The 21,497-nt window shown below is 33.6% G+C and overlaps 1 protein-coding gene across 3 annotated transcripts in view; it reads right to left on the bottom strand.

Moving 5' to 3' along the window:
• LOC105205447 (kelch domain-containing protein 4) overlaps positions 1–21,497 on the bottom strand; it is an 88,877-nt gene that overhangs the window by 49,685 nt on the left and 17,695 nt on the right. For all 3 annotated transcript variants that reach the window (XM_039458208.1, XM_039458209.1, XM_039458210.1), the window contains one exon: positions 5,295–5,465. In XM_039458208.1, coding sequence (XP_039314142.1) covers positions 5,295–5,465 — 171 coding nt within the window. The remainder of the gene's footprint in view (positions 1–5,294; positions 5,466–21,497) is intronic.

The following is a 21,497-nucleotide window of genomic DNA, read 5'->3' as shown; positions in this document are numbered from 1 at the left end:
ATAGTAAACTCTATAAAGGTAGATAAACCTGGCAGTGACATAATTAAATATCGGATGAATATAAATAAGAAAACTATAGTATTAAAAACAAAGAAATTATGAAAAGTTTTGAGGTTGTTACACTAGAGCATCTAGATGAAATCGTTATGGGATTACCAAAAAAGAAAGGTACAAAAGAGGGAATAACTCGTGATATATTGAAGGTAGTTTTTCTTGTAATAAAAGAAGAATTTGCAATTTTAATAAATAATTCTTTAAGAGAAGGTCATTGTCCGGAAGGTTGGAAAACCTCTACTGTAATACCGATCCCAAAGATAGATAAAGCCAAAAAAGCGAGCAAATGTAGGCCTATTAATATGTTACCAATATATGAGAAAGTGCTAGAATTAATAGTAAAAGAACACCTTGAAACATACTTGGAAACAAACGGTATTATAATAGAGCATCAGGCGGGAGTTAGAAAATATTATTCGTGTAAAACAGCAATTCAATCTGTCATAGACAAATGGAAATTAATAGTGAGCGAAAGAAAAATGGTAGGAATAATCTTCATAAATCTTAAGAAAGCGTTTAAAACCATAGATAAAAATTGTTAGAAAAAATGTATCAATACGGAATTAGAGGAATAACCTTAAAGTTGTTCATATCACTTAAATAATAGGAAACAACAGGTACGATTCAGATATGGTCTAAATTATTGTCTACAGAATATGGAGTGCCACAAGGTTCAGTACTAGGACCTTTGCTATTTATAATATATATAAATGATATAATTGAAGTTTGTCCAGAAGGATGCAATATAAAAATGTTTGCAGATGACACGCATGTATATGTAAGTGGAAAAAGTAGTGCGGATGTAGAGATAAAAATAAATATGGCTTTTAATGTAATCAAACATTGGATAGACATTAATAAGTTAAAAATAAACGCAAATAAAACAAAATATATGATAGTTAGAAATATTAGAAAAAAAGTAAGAGGTAATACTGCCGTGAAGTGTCTGAATGAAATTGAAATAAATCGGGTATCAACCATGAAATATTTAGGTATAATGCTAGACAATAGACTTAGATTTCAAGACCACTGCGATTATATACTTAAGAAAATAGAGAAAAAGACTAGCTTTTTAAATAGAATAGATAACTTCGTATCAGCATATACTAGATGTATTTTGTCCATCATAGCACCTCATTTCGAGTACTGTGCTACTCTATTAGTTAAGATGGGAAACGCAATTAACTAAATTTCAGATAGCTCCAAACTGTGTCATGAGAATAATTTTACAGTGCAATAGATTTACCAAAATTGAACACATACTACATGCCTTACCGTTCATGTCTGTAAGGCAACGGTTATGTTATAACGTTAATGTATTCATCTTTAAAATATTAAATGGTATGGCTTCGGAGGCGTTAAACAATAAAATAAAGATAGTGGAAGGATAATGCGATAGACAAACGAGACAGACAGAAAACTTAGTAGTAACTTTCCGTAAAACTAGAAGTGCTCAAAAAAGTCTTTTGTATGAAGATATAAAAATGTATAATTTGTTACCCACTGTGATTAGGTAATGTAGAGAATTAGTAGCGTTTAAGAAATTGTTAAAATATATATATATATATATATATATATATATATATATATATATATCTGTTAATGTTAATATATAGTTAATGTATGTATAATAATTGTATACAAAAAATAGCTGTGAAAGCTAAAATAAAGGTCAATCAAAAATCTTCCCCCCTCCTCCTCGAGAAGACTTTTTCTCCACCATTCATCTTAATTTCTAAAAATCTTTCCAGGTAAGAAATTACTGCTTTGATTCTCTTGGCAAACCAACTTTATTAACTCACTAAATAACTATAGCACTATTAGCATTAACATGGTCTAGGAGCGGAAGAAACGAAGAAAACGAGCAGGCCGGAAGGTCTTCTTGAAGAGACTCAAAAAGGATCTCAAATCGTTCAGAGAATTTAACCCTTTGAAAGCGTTCCCTCAGGAATCGCCGCCAAAACTTTCTCTCACGACACTCTAAAAATAGTAAAACAAATAGACTACCGCGCAGAGCCTGTCCCAAGGCACAAAGCCAAACCTAGGGACATGTTTGTCCCCGAAAGAATACCTACGTGACCTATCCCTCTGCACATTTTAGCTAGGAAAACCCCCCAAACTTCTGTGATCAAACCAAGGATTAAAGTCACTTCAAGTGCGCAAACTAAGTACAAAATAAAAAGAACCCCAGAGGGCCATTTTTTTCTCTCCTGAAATAAAAAAAGGAAAGCAAGAAGAAAAAATAAATTTATATTACTGTTGTCTTCACATTCCATGTATTCTTCCTTTTTTTTTAAATAAATAGACATTATATACACAACTTAAATACGCACACACGCACATACGCTCCCTCTCCCTCCCCCCTCCCCCCTCTCTCTCTTTCACACCCACAATTCCACGCACGCTCAAAACACGCCACTCAAGCCATTCCCAAATTATCTAAAAACACACTCCCATTCAATCACTCCTTATATCCAATAACCAATTATATTTGCCGCTGCGATAAAGAGCACTCCACCTCGCTTCGCAATAGCTGGTAACAGCGGCCACTCACACAAACAAAAAAAAAAAAAAAATCAATACAAAAATTACGTCACCCTGTTTCTAAACCGGCGGACGTAATAATGCCAAATAATAATTTTATTAATTTTTAATTTTTGCAATTTTTCTGCCCCCGCATATTTGTCGGACTTGAAACACAATCATGAAACTAAAATATTAATATTAATTTTATAAAAAGCATATATAATATCCCCCCCTCCCCTTTAAAGCTGTAAATTATTTTATTGTGAAAAATAACACCTCAGCCAGGATTCGAACCTGGATCTCCCAAATTCTGTGCGAGCGTTCTACCTCTTCGACCACGATGACCTCGATACCTTCTTATAGCATTAATATTACTATTTGGGCTTCATGACTATATTTCAAGTCGAACGAATATGAGACGCGCAATTTGAGTTAAAAATTGTAAAAATTAAAAAATTATTATTCGATATCAAGAACCGCTATGATTGATACAGGCCTTCTGGTCTCATAATAAGGTTTATCATATGAGATTCTGCAAGTAGGCTTCAAATCAAATTCATCATAATTTCATATTTTTTCATCAAATGTTTAATGTTGATGAGACTGCATTTGAAAGCAATGATAAAATAAGAAAGCATAACAACCATTATATTATTATTATTAGAACAATCTGCATTGGATTCATCACTCTAGACAACTAGCTTTATAGAAAGTAAACGTTTGGTGTAATATCTTAAATGACCATATTATATAGGACTTTTTTTTAACGGCAATGTTACAGGAATAAAACATTTAAATATGTTTCTTCTGTAACGTTGCCAAATAAATTGTCAGATGTTAAAAGTAATAAATCCGGATATGTTGTATCCAATGTAAAGATATAACAGAATGGTGCTGCATTACATTTTGCGTATATCGTGATAAATTTGAATTTAAATTACACTGGACAACGTTAGATTGGACGAAATGATTATGTGGCTTAGTTATTATCCAAATATCCTGATTTAATATTAGACTTTTTGATGGGTGCGTCTAAAAGGTATCGTGTACGAGAAAAAACTTACTATGTCAGACGATATGAAAAAGCGCATAAAACAAGCATGCAGAAGTATTGTATATCGGTAATCATCTTAACCCTTAAACACGTAAATGGGTCTGAGAGACCCCATGTAAAGTTTTGAGCTTGCTATGTGAAGACGGAATGAAATAGGAGGTTTGGACCAAAACGTAAAAAAAGTTTGAAATCTCCTCTTTCGATTAATATGGTTGATCAACTTTTTGGCCAACTAAAATTCGAACGGCACGGCAGCAAAGTTTTGTTAGGGTCAATGCGACCCATATAGTGTATAAGTGAAACTTTTTTTGTGAGTTTTACATAAAAAAAACTGGACAAAATACGTTCGAAAAGGTCGGTTTGCGGATGTTACTCGCATATACTCTGTCTAAAGTTGGAATACTATAAAATGTTGTAAAAAAGATTTTTTCCAAAATATATCATGAAACACATCAATTTTCAATTTTAGACACAATTTAATCAAAAATATCTCATATTCGCCTTGTTACATAAGTACCTTTTTTAGTAGAAATGAAAATAATATAATTTTTTTTTTTTTTTTGAAAGTATGAATCTTTAGCTTTAAAACGCCGTATTGTAAAGTTCTTCAAAGTTTTTTGTTGCAAAAATATGATTTTTTTTTTTTAAGTGAATTTTCAGATGCCCAAAAATACCTCATATTATCCATATTACATAATTATATTTTTTTAAAGGAATGACTTTGCCAAATTTTATTTTGAAAGTGTGACTCTTTAGCTTTAAAACGCCGTATTTGAAAGTCCTTAAACGTTTTTTGTTGCAAAAATATGATTTTTTGAAGGAAAAGTGGATTTTTGACCAATTTCTCATTTTTGCTTAATGGTTTTGCTTTTATAACTTCACAATAAATTATTTTTCGCTAATGCCGATTGTGCAGTCACACTCCTGAGATTTTGAACTTTCGTATAAAAAAAAAAAAATCGTAGAAAAATATTGATTGTAATCAAAGTTACAGCTTCTCAAAGTTAAAAAAGTCTCCCAGACCCAAAAATGTGTTTCCGTATTTTATAGGATCGGTGTGTTTACGAGTTAAGCAAAATCACAAATAACTCCAAAAGAAAGTTGCATGTATGTATCGATCATCAGAATGAATCAACACATAAATGCAATAAATGATATTATTAAACAATCATCATAAAGAACATCGAGAAGCTATCAACGATTTTGTTGATATTTGATCGAAAAAATTTAGTTCAAAACACACACACGCACTGCAGAGAATTTGAAATTAAATACTACAGAAATAATAAACCGTAAGGTCTTATCGCATACACGCACACGCACGCACACACGCGCACACAAACACATAAAAAGCTGTAAATCCGATTGCTGGGTAATGCTAATATGGCATATGTAACTTTTAAATCTTATTACTCAAAAAGTATTTAATAAAAACTGTTCATTATAATGTTTAAAACTCTTGAGATCATTTACATATGCAATAATTAAAAAGAGTTTTTATTTAAAAATTTCAAAGTAATCTTTGTGCAACTTTCAAGTAACTATCCAAAGTATCATGTTCCCTTCAAAGTAATAAAACTTTTGTACAAAATATTTTTTCGTATCTTACATATTTTTTTAAATATTTACCAGGGGAAATAAAATAAAACTATATATTTACCTGCCGACCATCATGAAATTCGCCGCCAAGCATAACGAGTTCATCTTTGAAAGGGTGTGCCGTAATGGTGAAATTGACTCGTCTAAGCGGCGCGTCCACCACTACTTCTTTTATGCATTGCCTGCAAGCCTCCTCTCTTTCAATTTCGGCAACAATTTTTTCAATGTCGTCCTATAAACACAAAATGTAATAATTCCATAACTTTTAAACATACAAGTAATAAAACAAAAATCGAGTCTTCAACTTATAAATTGTTAATTCTCCTATTCTGTTCAAATTTTCTATATTATATATATTATATCATTTGAAAATCTACATAAAAAAGTATTAAAGAAATAAAAAATACTCTATATAAAGAAAGTAACACAGCGAATATGAGTCGGGCGCGGTAAACAATGCGCAATGAGTGTTAATCTCAAATAAATTGTATAATCACATAAATTTATTATTGAACTCGGACGTTTCGGCTCTTGCTTCAAATCATCTTCAACATAATATTATCTTCATTATAACATAATGTTGTAACAATAATACCCGCTGATACTGAAATAGAGATATCACAAAATACGATTGTTGAGCTCAAAAATGATGGACATGTCTCAAACTATAAAAAGAAGTGATACAAGCCATGGAATAATAAATGAATCTAATGAACCTCGAAGAAAAAACTCATTTCAAAAAGAGCGCCCACAACATTTTCCTCATTTTAATTAGTCGTCGCAAAAAGATTAAAATTAAATAAAAATAAATATGTAAAGAGCACAATCGGCTCGAACGGTAAACACGTCTTGTGTATACGTCTTGTGCTCACGGGATAAAAGAACTCTAATTACGTCTTCTTTAATGCAAAGTTTAAATCTTTGTATTGTAATGACGAGATACTTCCGAGGGCCTATGGATTACCGAAATTACATAAAGAGGGCTACCCTTTGCAAATTATTGTATCGTCCATTGACAGCCCTTTACATTCGTTACCTAGTTTTTTTACATACAATATCAAGTAGTATACCAGAAGCTAACAACAATATCAAAAATAGTTTCCAATTAGTTAAAAAACTCAAGAGCGTGCAACTTGAAGAGAATTATGTTCTCATCTCTCTCGGTGTTATTTCACTTTTTACCAACATACCTATTGAACTAGCTATAAGCAGCATTTCTAATAAATTGGAACATATAACCTATACATATGCCTAAAAACTGCAATATCCCCAGAGTAAATTTTATAAATGCAGTCCGTTTCATTCTAGAATTTACTTATTTCAAATTTGACATTATATACAAACAGAATTTCGATACTCCTATGAGCTCTCCATTATCTCCGGTTTTTGCAGATTTGGTGTTGCAGGATCTGGAGACAGAGGTGCTAAAAATTCTTGATTTTCACATACCCTTCTATTTTAGATGTAGACAATATTACCATGACAATACCCTCTAATAAGGTAAACCTTACATTAGAATCTTTCAATTCTTTCCATTCAAGATTATAGTTCACCATAGAAATTAGGAAAAAAACTTTTTTTGGATACTACTATTATTCCTAATGATGGTTCCATTAAATTTGATTGGTACCATAAGCCAATGTTCTCAGGGCGATATCTTAATTTCCATTCTTGGCACGTTGTCTCACAGAAATGTGGGGTCGTCATGGAGCTTGTTAATCGAGCGTTTCTTTTATCTCATCCAAAATTCCACAAAAATTTAGAACTTATTGTTAGCATCCTTTTAGATAATAACTATCCTTTAGATTTTATTTTTAATATTATTCGCAAACAACTTAGATGCCTTTCTTCTCTAATAAAATGAAAAAAATTACTTGGTTTACCGTTCCGTATTTTCCTCTAATATCTGACAAATTTAAAAATATTTTTAGAAATTCTGACATTAAAACAGCTTTTTACAGTTTGAATAAGCTTTGTAAGTTTATTAAAGTTCGAAAACATGCTATTCCATCTTCTTCTTGTAAAAATGTAGTCTGCGAAATATCTTATCGGGCTTGCGTCATATGTGGGATAGATGACTAGACAAGTTGAAACACGTATCTTCGAACATCGTAATTATATTCGTAGAGACACTTCTACTCTGTTATTACAGAATACAGTTCGGATGGTGTCAAAATTCTTGATCACAAGAGATTTTATTACAAACGGCTCATTTCCAAAGTTTTATATATCAAACGCAATGGCCCTAATTTATAATTAGACACGGATTGCCTACATCACGCGCACCTGTCTATCGTCAATAATTTATGATCTGTTTTGTTTACTTCATTTATTTATCTTTATACGTGTATAGTATGTATATTATCTTATTACCAGTTTGACCTACAGCATCTATGTATTCGTTTAGTGTATCTTGGACCACCGTACACACAAGACATGCTCACTGTTCGAACCGATTGTGATCTTTACATATTCATTTTTATTTAGTTTTAATTTTTCTGCCATAACTAATTAAAATAAGGAAAATTTTGCAAGCGCTCTTTTTTAATGCATAGATATGTTGTGCATTTTTCTATGCGTATCAATTACAAATCCGACAATTGCTGATTTTGAGGTAGATTTTTTCTCTAAAATTCACTATATTCATTTATTATTCCGTGGCTCACACCACTTCTTTTCAGAGTTTAAGCCATATCCATCATTTTCGAGCTCAACAATTCGTACTTTGTGACAACTTATTAACGAGGAAACTCTCTATCTTAATATCAGCAGCTATTATTGTTACAACACTATATTATATTACGTTAAAGATGGCTCAAAGCAAGAGTCAAAACGTCTAGATTCAACAATAAATTTATGATTATACGATTCATTTGAGATTGATACTCATTGCCCAACATTTATCGCGCCCGACTCGTATTCACCGTGTTACTTTCTGTTATATTGAGATTTTCACGAGTCTCAATTCTTATATTTAAAAAAATATTTATCCACAGCCTACGATTGACTAATATGTAATTGACGCATGCGCACGAAAGATCAGTAAAATAGATCGTTCCATGACTTTCCCACTACTTCACTTTTTGGATTTGTTCTGAATTGCACATCAATCGCATAGAGCGATATAATTTGTCCTTGTTCATCAAACGTTAAACAAAGACAAATAATACTCTGTGCGTTTAATGCACAAATTGGGACGCTTTACATGGCTGCGTGTAATGGCAGCGCTGCTAGTATCCGTATTCTGAGATCCCTAAACAAGTATTTTTTGGAAAAAAAAACAATTACGCCAACTATATAAAATATTCCAAAACAAATAATAGATTACACGTACAATTAGTCAAGTATTTTATTATAATAGTACACACAAGTATTTTATCTTAAATCAACATAAACTCTAAATAACTTTCCTAAAATATGTATATTAAGATTATTCATTAGAACAATCATTAAAGTGTTTGATTACTAAAAAGTATAGCCCTTTCTCACGCACCGCTCCGACGAGCTGATCCGCGCGGAGAAAAACGGCACATTACATAGTTTTTTTGTTGGTTGGATTAGATAAGTCAAAATAATTGGTTGGTGGGATATCGCACCGATGCGCTATCGGATCCCGTCCGCACAAATAACACTGACCATGTAAAATTACGACTAAATGCCTAACAAAAAAATATCCTAATGTGCTTTTACCGCATACATGTTTCGCTCAGCAAAGCTGAACTGTTATAAACAGAGCAGTAATGGTGTCCAACAGTAGTTGATAGGTCTTTTCACAGATGGTGATATACTACATAGGCTGAAAAGTCCCGGGATTTTTAATGAAAACAAGCGTTTTTTGGGCAAAGTTATATTTATTCCTCAACATAGTTGCCTTCGAGTGCAATACACTTGGTATAAACAATTTTCCAACATTTAGAACATTGCTTTTTCTGTAATACAAAACGTTCAAGCCTTTGAAATACGCTTCGGTTTCCGCAATGACTTCCTCATTCAATGTGAATTTCTTTCCCTAGAGCTACCGCTTGAGGTAGCTTGGGAACAGATAATAATCTCTGGGGACCAAGTCTGAAGAATACGGCAGATGAGCAACCAATTTGAATCTTAATTGGTCCAATTTGGCCATCGCTTTCAAGGACGTGTGTGATGGTGCGTTATCGTGATGGCACAGAATTTTTTTCTTTGCCATATGGGGTCGTTTTTTTTTTATTCCGTCGTTCAGTTTGTCCAATAACGCTCCATAATACTCTCCCGTAACTGTTCTTCCCTTCTGCAGGTAATCATTAAAATTATGCCATGCGCATCCCAAAAAACGGAGGCCAAAACCTTCCCGGCCGAGCGTTGGTCTTTTGACCGCTTAACTTTCGTGGCTTTTCAGTCACCCTGACTTGAACTGAGGTGTATGGTAATAGATCCACGTTTCATCCATCATCACAAAACGTCGAAAAAAGTCCGCTCGATTAGGCTGTAACAACGCCAAACCGGCTGTTGAATTATCTACGCGCTGCTGTTTTTGGTCGACGGTCAGCAAACGCGACACCCATCGCGCAGATAGCTTTTTCATATCCAAAACATCGTGCAAAATGTATCCCACCCGTTCTTTTAAAATGCCTCAGCTAACTCGCGCAACTTCACTTTACAATCACCCAAAACGATTCGATGCACTTACTTTACGATTTCCGGATTTATAACCTCTTTTGGTCTTCCAGAGCGAGGTGCGCCTTCGGTGCTTGTACGACCCATTTTAAATTCACTAAAACATCAATAAACTGTTGTTCTCGAAGGAGTAGATGTGGAATAACATTTCTTCAACCATTTCATTGATTGTTCAGAAGTTTTTCCTATCAAAAAACAATGTTTGATCGTTATGCGCTATTCCTGTTTTTCCATTTTTTTTAACGAAGGCAAAAGTAGCGACACTTAAACGACTGCAGCTTGTAAACAAATAAACGAAATGTCATAAAACTTCACACATAAACTAGTGACAGATGAACCTCTCGAAATAAATCATGTTCATTTTTTAGTGGCGCCACGTACTGAAAAATCCCGGGACTTTTCAGCCCATGTAGTAATCAAAGAACAAAAAGATCTATACGTTGGACAAAGAGCGATAGCCTCGCTCAAAAAATAATCTGCAGTACCGACGCACAATGGTCTGAAACGCCCAAAAAGCTGACCAAAAGTCGAAAAATGAAAATCATTGTTATGTGTTTAGTGCCATAGAATCATGTAGAGTTGGCATCCCTGCATATTATGCCAAAAAGAGGAGAAACTATTCTTTATACCTGAGGAGGTATGATAGTTCAAAGTTACCGTTATTAGAATAGTGCGCGTTACGCAGAGCCGCTCCTAAATACGTGCTGTGTTGAAAGTGTGTGTAACTTTGTATTGAAGTGTTCATCTTTAATTGTTTTGATGGAGCATATTAATGAAGGTTAGTAGAATATGTTTATATATTTTGTTCTTATAAATTTATGCTCGGTATGTATAAAAAGTCACGTCAAAACTTAACCTCCAAAAGTTCTCAATTTACATACAGTTATCGTAAATGATCAAAAAAGTTATGATCCCCGGAGATCCTGTGATGTACTATAGTGGGATATGTAGCTTAGGATGTTATGTGTCGAAATGTACAAGAATTGTCTGCGATTTTTTGCGATTCTTGTTGTATTGCCATTTTTACTAAAACCATATGCGCGGCGAGTCAGCTGGCACGGAGCACATGGGGTCGGGTCAGGTTTACCTGCAGCATTAATACGTGCTCTAGATCAATAGTATATACCTGGTGTTTAGAAAATTTATATATAGGGTGGCCTACAGAAAAAAGCGTGTCAATTTCATTTTTTCCATATTTTAAAATATTTTAAAATCTGAAAAATGTTTAAAAAATTTTTTAAATATTTTGTAATATTTTATAACTTTACATTTATTATTTAAAATTTTCATGAAATGATATTTTAGGATTAAATCGTGAATGTTAAATAAATTATACAAATCGAATTATCCTTTATGTCGGTTAAATGTTCCAGGGAAAAGAGCATGCAAGATGTTTTTCACCGGCTCCTAGTATCTTCAGATCCATTTATTACGAGCTTGAGCAATATGCAGCCCAAGCAAGGAAAAAGTTTGTCATCTGAGGCCTTACAACTTTTATTGCCTCCAGATGATTCTACAAATCAATGCATCCTTGATATTGCTGATAATTGTGATTCTGCCTCAGACAATGATTCGGACTAATTTTTTAAATTGTACTTGGAACTTTTTAAATATATTTTGACTCAGTTTCGCTTATACTATTGACAATGAAAAATCGATTAGTTCTGTGTCGCTGTATTTGTCATATTTATTATACACTGTTTTATTTAATTTATTTCAGTTTTATTTAATTTATTTTATTTCAGTTTTAATTAATTTATGGCGACATTTTAAACTTGATTTTTTGACTTTTTGATTGATTTCCACACGTTGTATTTTAACATAACCAAGTCTGTTAAAATTTTGTTTTTTAAATACAACTTTTTGCAGTTCGAAAATAGAAGCTGTTGCATTGTTATTATGAAAACTGTTTTGAATTTGTTAATCCTATATTTGTAATCCCAAAAATCTTTATATACAAATTTACATTAATATCTAATAATTTTTTATTAAATAAGTCGGCCATTTTAGATCCGCCATTTGGAATTTTTGACTTTTACCCTCACTTTCAAATTCAGCGATCCCAAAAACCTTTATATACAGAATTTCTATCATATCCAAATCTTTTTCGACTTTTGGCCAGCTTTTTGGGCGTTTCAGACCACTGTGCGACGTCGAGAAAGTTCTTTCGTTACTTTACCATCCTGTTAAAAGGAAGCTAAAGCTATGGTTGAACTTTCTCGACGTCGATACGGCAGATTCGCGCGCGGAACGAAGGGTAAAGAGGATTGCTAACAACAAGCTAACGCTCTTTGTCCAACGAATACATATATCTGTTTTTTGATTGTAGCGCCATCTATCAACTACTGTTGCACACAATCACTGCTCTGCTTGTCATCGTTTACGTGCACTAAACAAAATGTATACACATACTACTGTTCAGAGACTAAACTTTTTGTTAGGCTTTTGATTGGAATGGCACACAGTCAATGTTGTTCGGTAGAGTTTTTTGTACGGAGGAATGATTTCATACATACGAGCTACAGAATAACAAAAATTAACTTCAATAAATAACAAAAGTTAATCTCGATTGACAGATCCATAAGCCAAAAATAAATTTTTAACTTTTTTTCGATTTTCTCGTAAAATCTCTCGTATCACCATTTTTTTGGTACTTACTTTCATTCTACAAAAAAACTTTGTGATCTATCAAGCCAATTCGGAGAATAAAAAAACTGTAATGTGTCGGTAATTTCCTTTAGTTTAGCATCCTTTTAAGCAAGTGCTCGGAATTAGTGGCACATTTCGAGCCGATTTCCGAGGCGATGCCTACTGTTTCCCCTTGAGCTTCTCACTCCGCTCGCGGCTCTACAGCTGAGCTGCCGGCCGCGCGTCAAATGTTGTGGCTCAGGAGCGTAGAGCGTCACTTGTAAAAGAAACAGCCAAGAGCCTAGGCTATTTCTTTTACAAGTGACGCTCTACGCTCCTGAGCCACAACATTTGACGCGCGGCCGGCAGCTCAGCTGTAGGGCCGCGAGCAGAGTGAGAGGCTCGAGGAGAGACAGCAGGCGTCGCCTCAGAAATCAGCTCGAAATGTGCCACTAATTCCGAGCATTGTTAAAATTTGGCTTAAAATTTAAGCCAAAGAAAATAAGGATTAAGCCAAAAAGAAGAAAGAAGATGAATATAGAAACGACAAATCTGCCGATTAAATCTTCGATCCGAATGCTAAAACTGGCAACGTGTAGAGATGGACAAGATGATTAAGGGTGTTCAAGCTGTTTTTGGTGAGCAAGAAAGTAGAGAATAAGAAGAGAAAAAAGGCAATGCTGTTGCACTCCGGAAGATTCAATGTGCAAGATATTTTCTACTCAGTCCCCGGAAACGGAAGAAGTCACAGAAAAAGTCACGGAAGGAAAAACACTAAAGCTGTGCAAGTATTGGAAGCGTATTTCAAACCAAAAACAAATACGACATGAGACATATTGTTCGAAATCTGTCTCACGGCACCAAAGAAACAATGGTGCAATACATTTCAAGATTGCGGCAGCAAAGAATTGCAATTTTGAAGACGTTGATACAGAAATCTGTAGTCAAGTAATAGAGAAATGTTATTTAACAAAATTACGCAGACGTTTATTAGAAAAATGTAAGATTAAACTGGACAAAATGTTAGAGATTGCAAAAGCAATGGAAGCAGTCTCGCTGCAGACGAAAGGCATGGAAGGTGAAGCGGTAGCTCGCATAACGGACAGAAAAAAAACGTAAAGAATGGAATGACGAAGATAACAGATAATGCCGAATGCTATCGTTGTAGATACAAGAAACATAAATACACACACGAGAAGTGCGAGAAAGAGGAATTGCAGTAAATGTAGAAAACCAGGACACTTCGTAAGAGTGCTAGAAAACGATGAAGACAATCAGCAATAGCTACAGGAAAAGCGGACAGAAAAAAAAGTTCAAAGGCTCGACAAGAGAACGGAAGAAAAAAAGTGAGCACACGTTTGCCTGAAAAAAAAAAGGAATCTACGCCGTGGATGGTAATCTATTAATAACGCAATAAAAAGGATCATTTTAAATTTGCTAGTAGATTCAGGTGTGTCGTGTACTAGATGAAGAAACGTGGAAATCGTGTAAGTTACAGAATATTAGATGTACAGTGGCGTGCAAAAGTTTCCGGTCAGTGACATTTTGTACTCTAATTTATTAAAAAACAGCCTAATAAAATTTTCATAATTATCAGGTATAAGTACAAAATATAGATAACAAAATAATATAATAAAACAATGATAATTGAGAGAAGGAAGATAGAGGAGAGAGATAGATATAGGAGAAAGTGGGAAATATGCCCAGCGGAAAGGAAAAAGCGCGAGACGAGCCAGGCAAACGATGGAATGTTAGAGAAGGAAATAGAAGAATAGAAGTAACAGCAAGACGGGAGCGTGGCGAGGAAAAGGAGTCGGGGACTGAAGAATTAGGAGACAGAAGCTTTCGGACCGGCCTGGGCACAAGATCAAAACCGGAGAAGTCCGGATGTGTCGTGTGATTGAGAAGGCGTAATCGGGGATATGCCGACACGACGCCCAGAGCCTTGGAATCTTCCATTACGTATTGCTCCGAAGTCAGAGACGTCGACAAAGCATGACGCAAGTGCGGAACACCGAGTACAGGTAAACACGAGGGGTCCTGCGGCTCCAAATCCAGCCACACCATGGCATCGCAGCACTGGATCATACGACTGACGAATGGGGAATCGTCGTCTCCTTCGCTCTAAAGGCGCTACGACATCGAGCATCACGCCAGGTCGCTCTCTCTCTCTCTCTCTCTCTCTCTCTCTTTCTCAGCGAAAAAATTTGTTAACAGTATAGTAGATGCGTTAGATGTAATGGCACCGAAGAAAAAATTTAGAATTCCAAAAGTATGGGAGGGGAAAAAATGGTTCTCAGATGAGATAAGAGAGGCTGCGGATAGGAGGGATAGGGTATATAGGAAAGCATTGTATGACAATACCGAACAAAATTGGTCACAGTATAAAATTGAAAGAAATGGAGTAGTAAAATTAATCAGGAAAAAAAAGAAAGAATATTACGAAAGTATGATAGATCTTAATAAAGAAAACCCTACGACTATGTGGAAAACCTTAAAAGAAGTAATTAGAGGCGAGCCAGTAGGTATACAGGAAATAGGAAATATAGATTTTGAGATCTTAGGCGATACCGAAGAGTGCAATATAGCCGATAAATTTAATTTATATTATATACAAAGTATTAATAGTATAGTAAATTCTATAAAGGTAGATAGATCCGGCAGTGATATAATTGAATTTTGGATGAATATAAATAAAAAAACTATTTATACTATCGAGAACAAAGACATTATGGAAAGTTTTGAGGTTGTTACACTAGAGCAGCTAGAAGAAATAGTTATGGGATTACCAAAAAAGAAAGGTACGGAAGAGGGAATAACTAGTGATATATTGAAGGTAGCTTTTCCTGTAAGAAAAAAAGAATTTGCGATTTTAATAAATAATTCTTTAAGAGAAGGTCACTGTCCGGAAGGTTGGAAAACCTCTACTATAGTACCGATTCCAAAGATAGTTAAAGCCAAAAAAGCGAGCGAATATAGGCCTATTAATATGTTACCAATATATGAAAAAGTGCTAGAATTAGTAGTAAAAGAACAACTTGAAACCTATTTGGAAACAAACGGTATTATAACAGAGCATCAGGCGGGATTTAGAAAATATTATTCGTGTGAAACAGCGATTCAATCTGTCATAGACGAATGGAAATTAATAGTAAGCGAAGGAAAAATGGTAGGAGTTATCTTCATGGATCTTAAGAGAGCATTTGAAACAATAGATAGAGAAAGATTGTTAGAAAAAATGTATCAATACGGAATTAGAGGAATGACCCTAGAGTGGTTCAAATCATACTTAAATAATAGGAAACAACAGGTTCGATCCAATCAGATATGGTCTAAATTATTGCCTACAGAATATGGAGTGCCTCAAGGTTCAGTACTGGGACCTTTGCTATTTATATTATATATAAATGATATAATTGAAGTATGTCCAGAAGGGTGCAATATAAAAATGTTTGCAGATGACACGCTTATATATGTAAGTGGAGAAAGTAGTGCGGATGTAGAGGTAAAAATGATTATGGCTTTTAATGTAATCGAACATTGGATGAATATAAATAAGTTAAAAATGAACGCAGATAAAACAAAATATATGATAGTTAGAAGTATTAGAAAAGAATTAAGAGGTAAGACTGTCGTGAGGTGTCTGGATGGAATTGAGATAGAACGGGTATCAACCATGAAATATTTAGGTATAATGCTAGACGATAGACTTAGATTTCAAGACCACTGCGATTATATACTTAAGAAAATAGGGAAAAAGACTAGCTTTTTAAATAGAATAGGTAACTTCGTATCAGCATATACTAGATGTATCGTGTACAAGTCCATCATAGCACCTCATTTCGAGTACTCTGTGCTACTCTATTAGTTGGGATGGGTGAAACGCAATTGAATAAACTTCAGATAGCTCAAAACCGTGCCATGAGAGTAATTTTACAGTGCAATAGATATACCAAAATTGAACACATGCTACACGCCTTACAGTTCATGTCTGTAAGGCAACGCTTATATTATAACGTTAGTGTATTTATCTTTAAAATATTAAATGGCATGGCTTCGGAGGCGTTAAACAATAAAATAGAGATAGTGGGAGGAGAATGCGATAGACAAACGAGGCAGACAGGAAACTTAGCAGTAACTTTCCGTAGAACTAGAAGTGCTCAAAAAAGCCTTTTTTATGAAGGTATAAAAATGTATAATTCGTTACCCACTGTGATTAAGCAATGCAGCGAATTAGTAGCGTTTAAGAGACTGTTAAAAGAGTATATATTAGGTAATATTAATATATAGTTATAATAATTGTGTACAAGAAATAGCTGTGAAAGCTAAATAAAGGTCTATCAATCAAAATCTCTCTCTCTCTCCCTCTCTCCCCTCTCTCCCTCTCTCCCCCTCCCTCTCCCTGTCCCTCTCCCTGTCCCCCTCCCACCCCCTCTCTCTCTCTCTCTCTCTCTCTCATCGCTACGCACGCAAGTGATACGTATCGAATATCGTTGGTCCCGCCTATGGGACCGTGCCCAATAAATTGTGTTAATTAAATTCTGTTCAAGTCTATTGGAAATATAATCAATTCATGCAAATTGCTTGTGCATTCACTCTGAGTCTTCCGACTCCGATTTACATTACAGAACCTGGTCGTAATTAGTTATAAATATAAATAATAATACAAAAAAAATTTTTTTTTAATTTAAATTAATAATAGGAGTGTAAGGTTTTGACTGATGGAAAAAGTTGACTTTAAATTTATAAAGGAATAAATAAATTTCATATTCTACTGAAAAAGCTGGTGAAATTTTTAACTAACTAAATATAAAGGGACGGACTGTTAGTTTCCCTAAGAATTCGACCTTCTAAGGAGAACTCCTCAATAATTACACAAAAAGAGGCTATGCAATAGAATCAATAAATTTATATAGATGAATAAGGTCTAATTCTGCAACTGAGTTTAATACCCAATAATATTATACCTTGTTGGGAACTTATTTGGTCTTGCTCTGTGTTTTGTTTGTAGAAAAATTATGTCTTTAATCCTAGTAAATATTATTAAATACCTAAAATAAGAAATAAATAAATAAAATAAATATTAATGAAAGTTATGGTTTGCTTTAAATGAATCGATTCAAATTATATGCAATATAGCTAAATCTTTGGATAGAAATCCAAAAATAGAAACCATTTTTGGTATTTGGTAATTGTATAAATCTAATTCGACAATTATAAAAAAAATAATATATATATATACAAAAAAAATATTAAATTAAAGTGAAAATGACTAAAAATAATGGTAATAAAAAAGGAGATGAAAAGAAGGCTCGTTCAAGAAACGTCTTATTCCTCAAAAACGAGGATTTCAAAAATTTTGCAAAAAAAAATAAATCAAAACTCGGAAACACCAAGTAACATTAATGAAAAACAGAGTTATCTTTTCCCTCCACCTCCGGTGTCTCCCCCTCAGGAAAATCCCAGAGGAACCACAAGTAGTAATATCTTAACAAAATTCTCTGATTCTAACGTAATTAGATCAGTAGTTAATAATATATGTTGATCAACTGGGAGTCCACTAAAGACAAATAATACTAGCAAAGTGAGGGGCTTTGAGATGTCAGATAATGAACAGTCCTCTAACTGGAAAGTTCTGGATATAAAGTCGGAGATAGAAGTCGGGAGTGAATTACTAATTCCTGAAAGTTCAGGGAATCAAATCTCAGATACTCCTCAGGATGACAATTTTAACACAAATCAAGAGTTGTTGAAAACAAAGACCAAATATAGGATGGACAAATCAAAGGAAACAGCTGAAAGCCTTAATATGATTTCCTCGCCTAATAAAAATTTAGAGTCTAGCCATGTTAACAGAACTCAAAATTTGAAGAAACAACAAAAGGCCAATAGGTATAGTAAAAACAATGTAGGGCCTTATATTGTATATATTGAATTACTTGTGGAAATAGAAAATTTAGGAAATTTGCATCCAATATCTATTGGGAAAAAATTATTTGAAACTGGATTAAAAAACGTTAAAGAAATCAGGAAAATAGGAAAAAAAATAATTGAAGTAAAATTTAGCGAATTTTCCAAAGCCAATAATTGTGTATCAAATAAGGAGCTTGAGAACTTTAATTGGATTGCTTATATTCCAGATCATAAAGTAATTAGATATGGAGTTATTAAAGAAATTCATCCGGACTTTTCAATTGATGAAATTCGCGAAGCCATTAGTTTTCCATACGAGAAAATTGAAGTTAGAAACATGGAAAGGATGAAATTTTGGAAGAGATCTGAGGAGAAGTACTGTGATTCTTCCAACATTAAATTAGAATTTTGCTCAAATCTGCTTCCGGAGATAGCAACTATATATTGGATGCGGTTTAAAGTATTCCCGTATATCAATAGAGTCAAAAAATGCAACAAATGCTTGAGATGGGGACATCTAAGATTCAATTGCAGAGGGGAGGAGAGAAATGAATTAAGAAAAGAAAATAATAACGGCAAATCAGAAGAGCATTTTATTGAATGCGCAAATTGCTCAGGAAATCACAGAACGTCTGATACAAAATGTCCTGGCTTCAAAAAATAAATTGATCAACCTGGTAATGGCATATGGCAATATTGGCCAGTTTGCGGCAGGAAGTTCATTCGGAATAGAAACATAAACTTTAGTGAGGTCAAAAAACATTGCAAGGCAATGGCCTATCTTGGATGGCCGCGTGATAATATTACGCTTTATGATGATAGGATAGGTACCAACAATAGAAGCGGTAAAGAAAAATTTATTAATAAAAATAGAAATAATAAGTTATCTCTTGAATCCATAAGTAGGAGAATCCATAAATAGTGATCCGGGCTTAAGGAGATTCAGTCATGGAGAAAATACTATTATAAACAGCCTTCAAGTTAATAGAAGGGTAAGAGCCGCCAATCAAAATACCAGTAAAGAGTACGCGACTCCAACATTGATTGAGGAACCGGCTGTGCCCACTCCTGTGCAATAAGATAGACTGCTGACCGACATCCACACAAATTATACAGTAAAAGTAGGTGTGTTAGAAAACAAAGAACCGATGGCGGGTCCTAGCAATCAGAGGAATCTTGTTAGCAATCAGATATGGAATAATGATAAAAGCTTATTAAACGAGATAAATAAAAAAATTCAATCTAAAGGCATTATTATATTGGACCTCATAAAAATGCTATTAAGAAAGGAATCGATACAAACAAAGAGTAAATGTATTTTAGAATACTTGAAAGTCATCAACGAAAAAATACAGGACGATCGATCTTAAAAAAAATAGGGGTAATAAAATAGAATTGATTTTTTTTCTTTTATAATTCTTAGTACTTTCCTGCTTTTACAAACCATTTTTTCTCTGTTAGTACAATGAAAACAATTAAAGAATTACAATGGAATTTCAAAGGGATTAAAAATAAATACTTTGAATTGGGGAATTTGATGTGCAGTTTCGACATACTGTGTTTGCAGACATCGTTACATGTAGAAGATCAGATTAATTTTACTACATGCATCGTCTTCAGAAATGATAGACCCAGTAATTTCCTGGGGAGCGGGGTTGCAATTGTATGTAAAGAAAGTTTGGATCCAATTTCCCAAAATATTATAAACTTTTCGAACCCTATGGGAATCAAAGCAGTGTGCATTTCAATTAATTTAAGATACAGCAAAAATAGGAACAACAGATTCAATATTTTATCAGTGTATAAACCTCCGGATATCAGAGTTAATAAACAAATGCGAGAAGAATTTTTCAATAAATTAAAACATAAAGGTTTATTAAATAACTCAATTGTTTGCGGCAATTTCAACGCACAACATCGTATTTGAGGATCTTCCAGGAATGATCCTGCTGGGGGTTCATTGTGTGAAGCTATAAGCGATTCAGAACTTTTCATCCTTAATGATGGATCGGTCACTAGAGTCTCTGTTAAACCAAGAAATATTTTGAATCCAGTAATAGATACAATGTCTGAACAACACATTAGCGTTCCGGATTTAACATTGACTAACATAAGAGATAGAAATATTTTGTGGAAAACCTACGATGAACCTCTGGGTAGTAATCATTTTCCAATAATAATAGAGATTATAAATAAAGATAAAAACAGATATACTGATTGCCATCCAACTAGTTCTAAAATATGTAAAGAAAAAATAAATTTTAATAATTTCAAAGCAACAGTATTTAATAAAATTTTGGAAGAGAAACTAAGAAACTTGGAAGTAAGTAACATTCAAGTTAATGGAGCTTAATTGTATAATTAATGGTATAATACTACTATGGATTTTATAGTATTGACAGGAGGTATTATAGACGATGGAATAGGAAGAATTAAAATAAAAGATAAAAAGACAGGAGAAATTAAAGTTATTGTTAAAAGCAAACATCGAGATTCGAATAAACCAAGGTTTATTAAGAAGGGAAAAAGCATTAACAAGCCCTGGTAAGATGACAAATGCTAAAGGGTTGTAGAACTAAAGAAAAATTTTTTCAAAGATTTCATAAAGAATCCAACCAGAGATAATCTTTACAATTATAGATTAATTTCGATAGAAACTAAGAAAATTATAAGTATAAGGAAAAGAATAAACTTTCGCTCTTTTATAAATGAAATAGCTGGGGTCCCTACTTCTAAAAAATTTTGGGATAATATTAGGAAATTTAAGAAAAACCCCTTATTTAATGTAGCTGTTCCTAACAACACGAGCAAAGATACAATTGTGGAAGATTTCATAAATAGACATACCCCAGATTGGGTTTGTGAAAATTTGGAAAATCCAAAAGATAGTTCTCACGGTAAAAATTTTACTAATTATTTTGAGAGTGAATTCAAAACAAAAGAAATTTGTGATTTTATTTTGCAAGGAAAATTAAATGATAGCCCGGGATACGACCTTATTAGTTTTAAAATACTAAGAGGCACGCCTCTATCGGCGATTGAAATATTAAAGGAAAGTTATAACAAAATG

This window comes from Solenopsis invicta, chromosome 16, assembly GCF_016802725.1.
Source record: "Solenopsis invicta isolate M01_SB chromosome 16, UNIL_Sinv_3.0, whole genome shotgun sequence".
NCBI classification, from domain to species: domain Eukaryota; kingdom Metazoa; phylum Arthropoda; class Insecta; order Hymenoptera; family Formicidae; genus Solenopsis; species Solenopsis invicta.
Note: the sequence above shows the minus strand (reverse complement) of the source record. Positions and strands in the feature narration are given on the sequence as shown.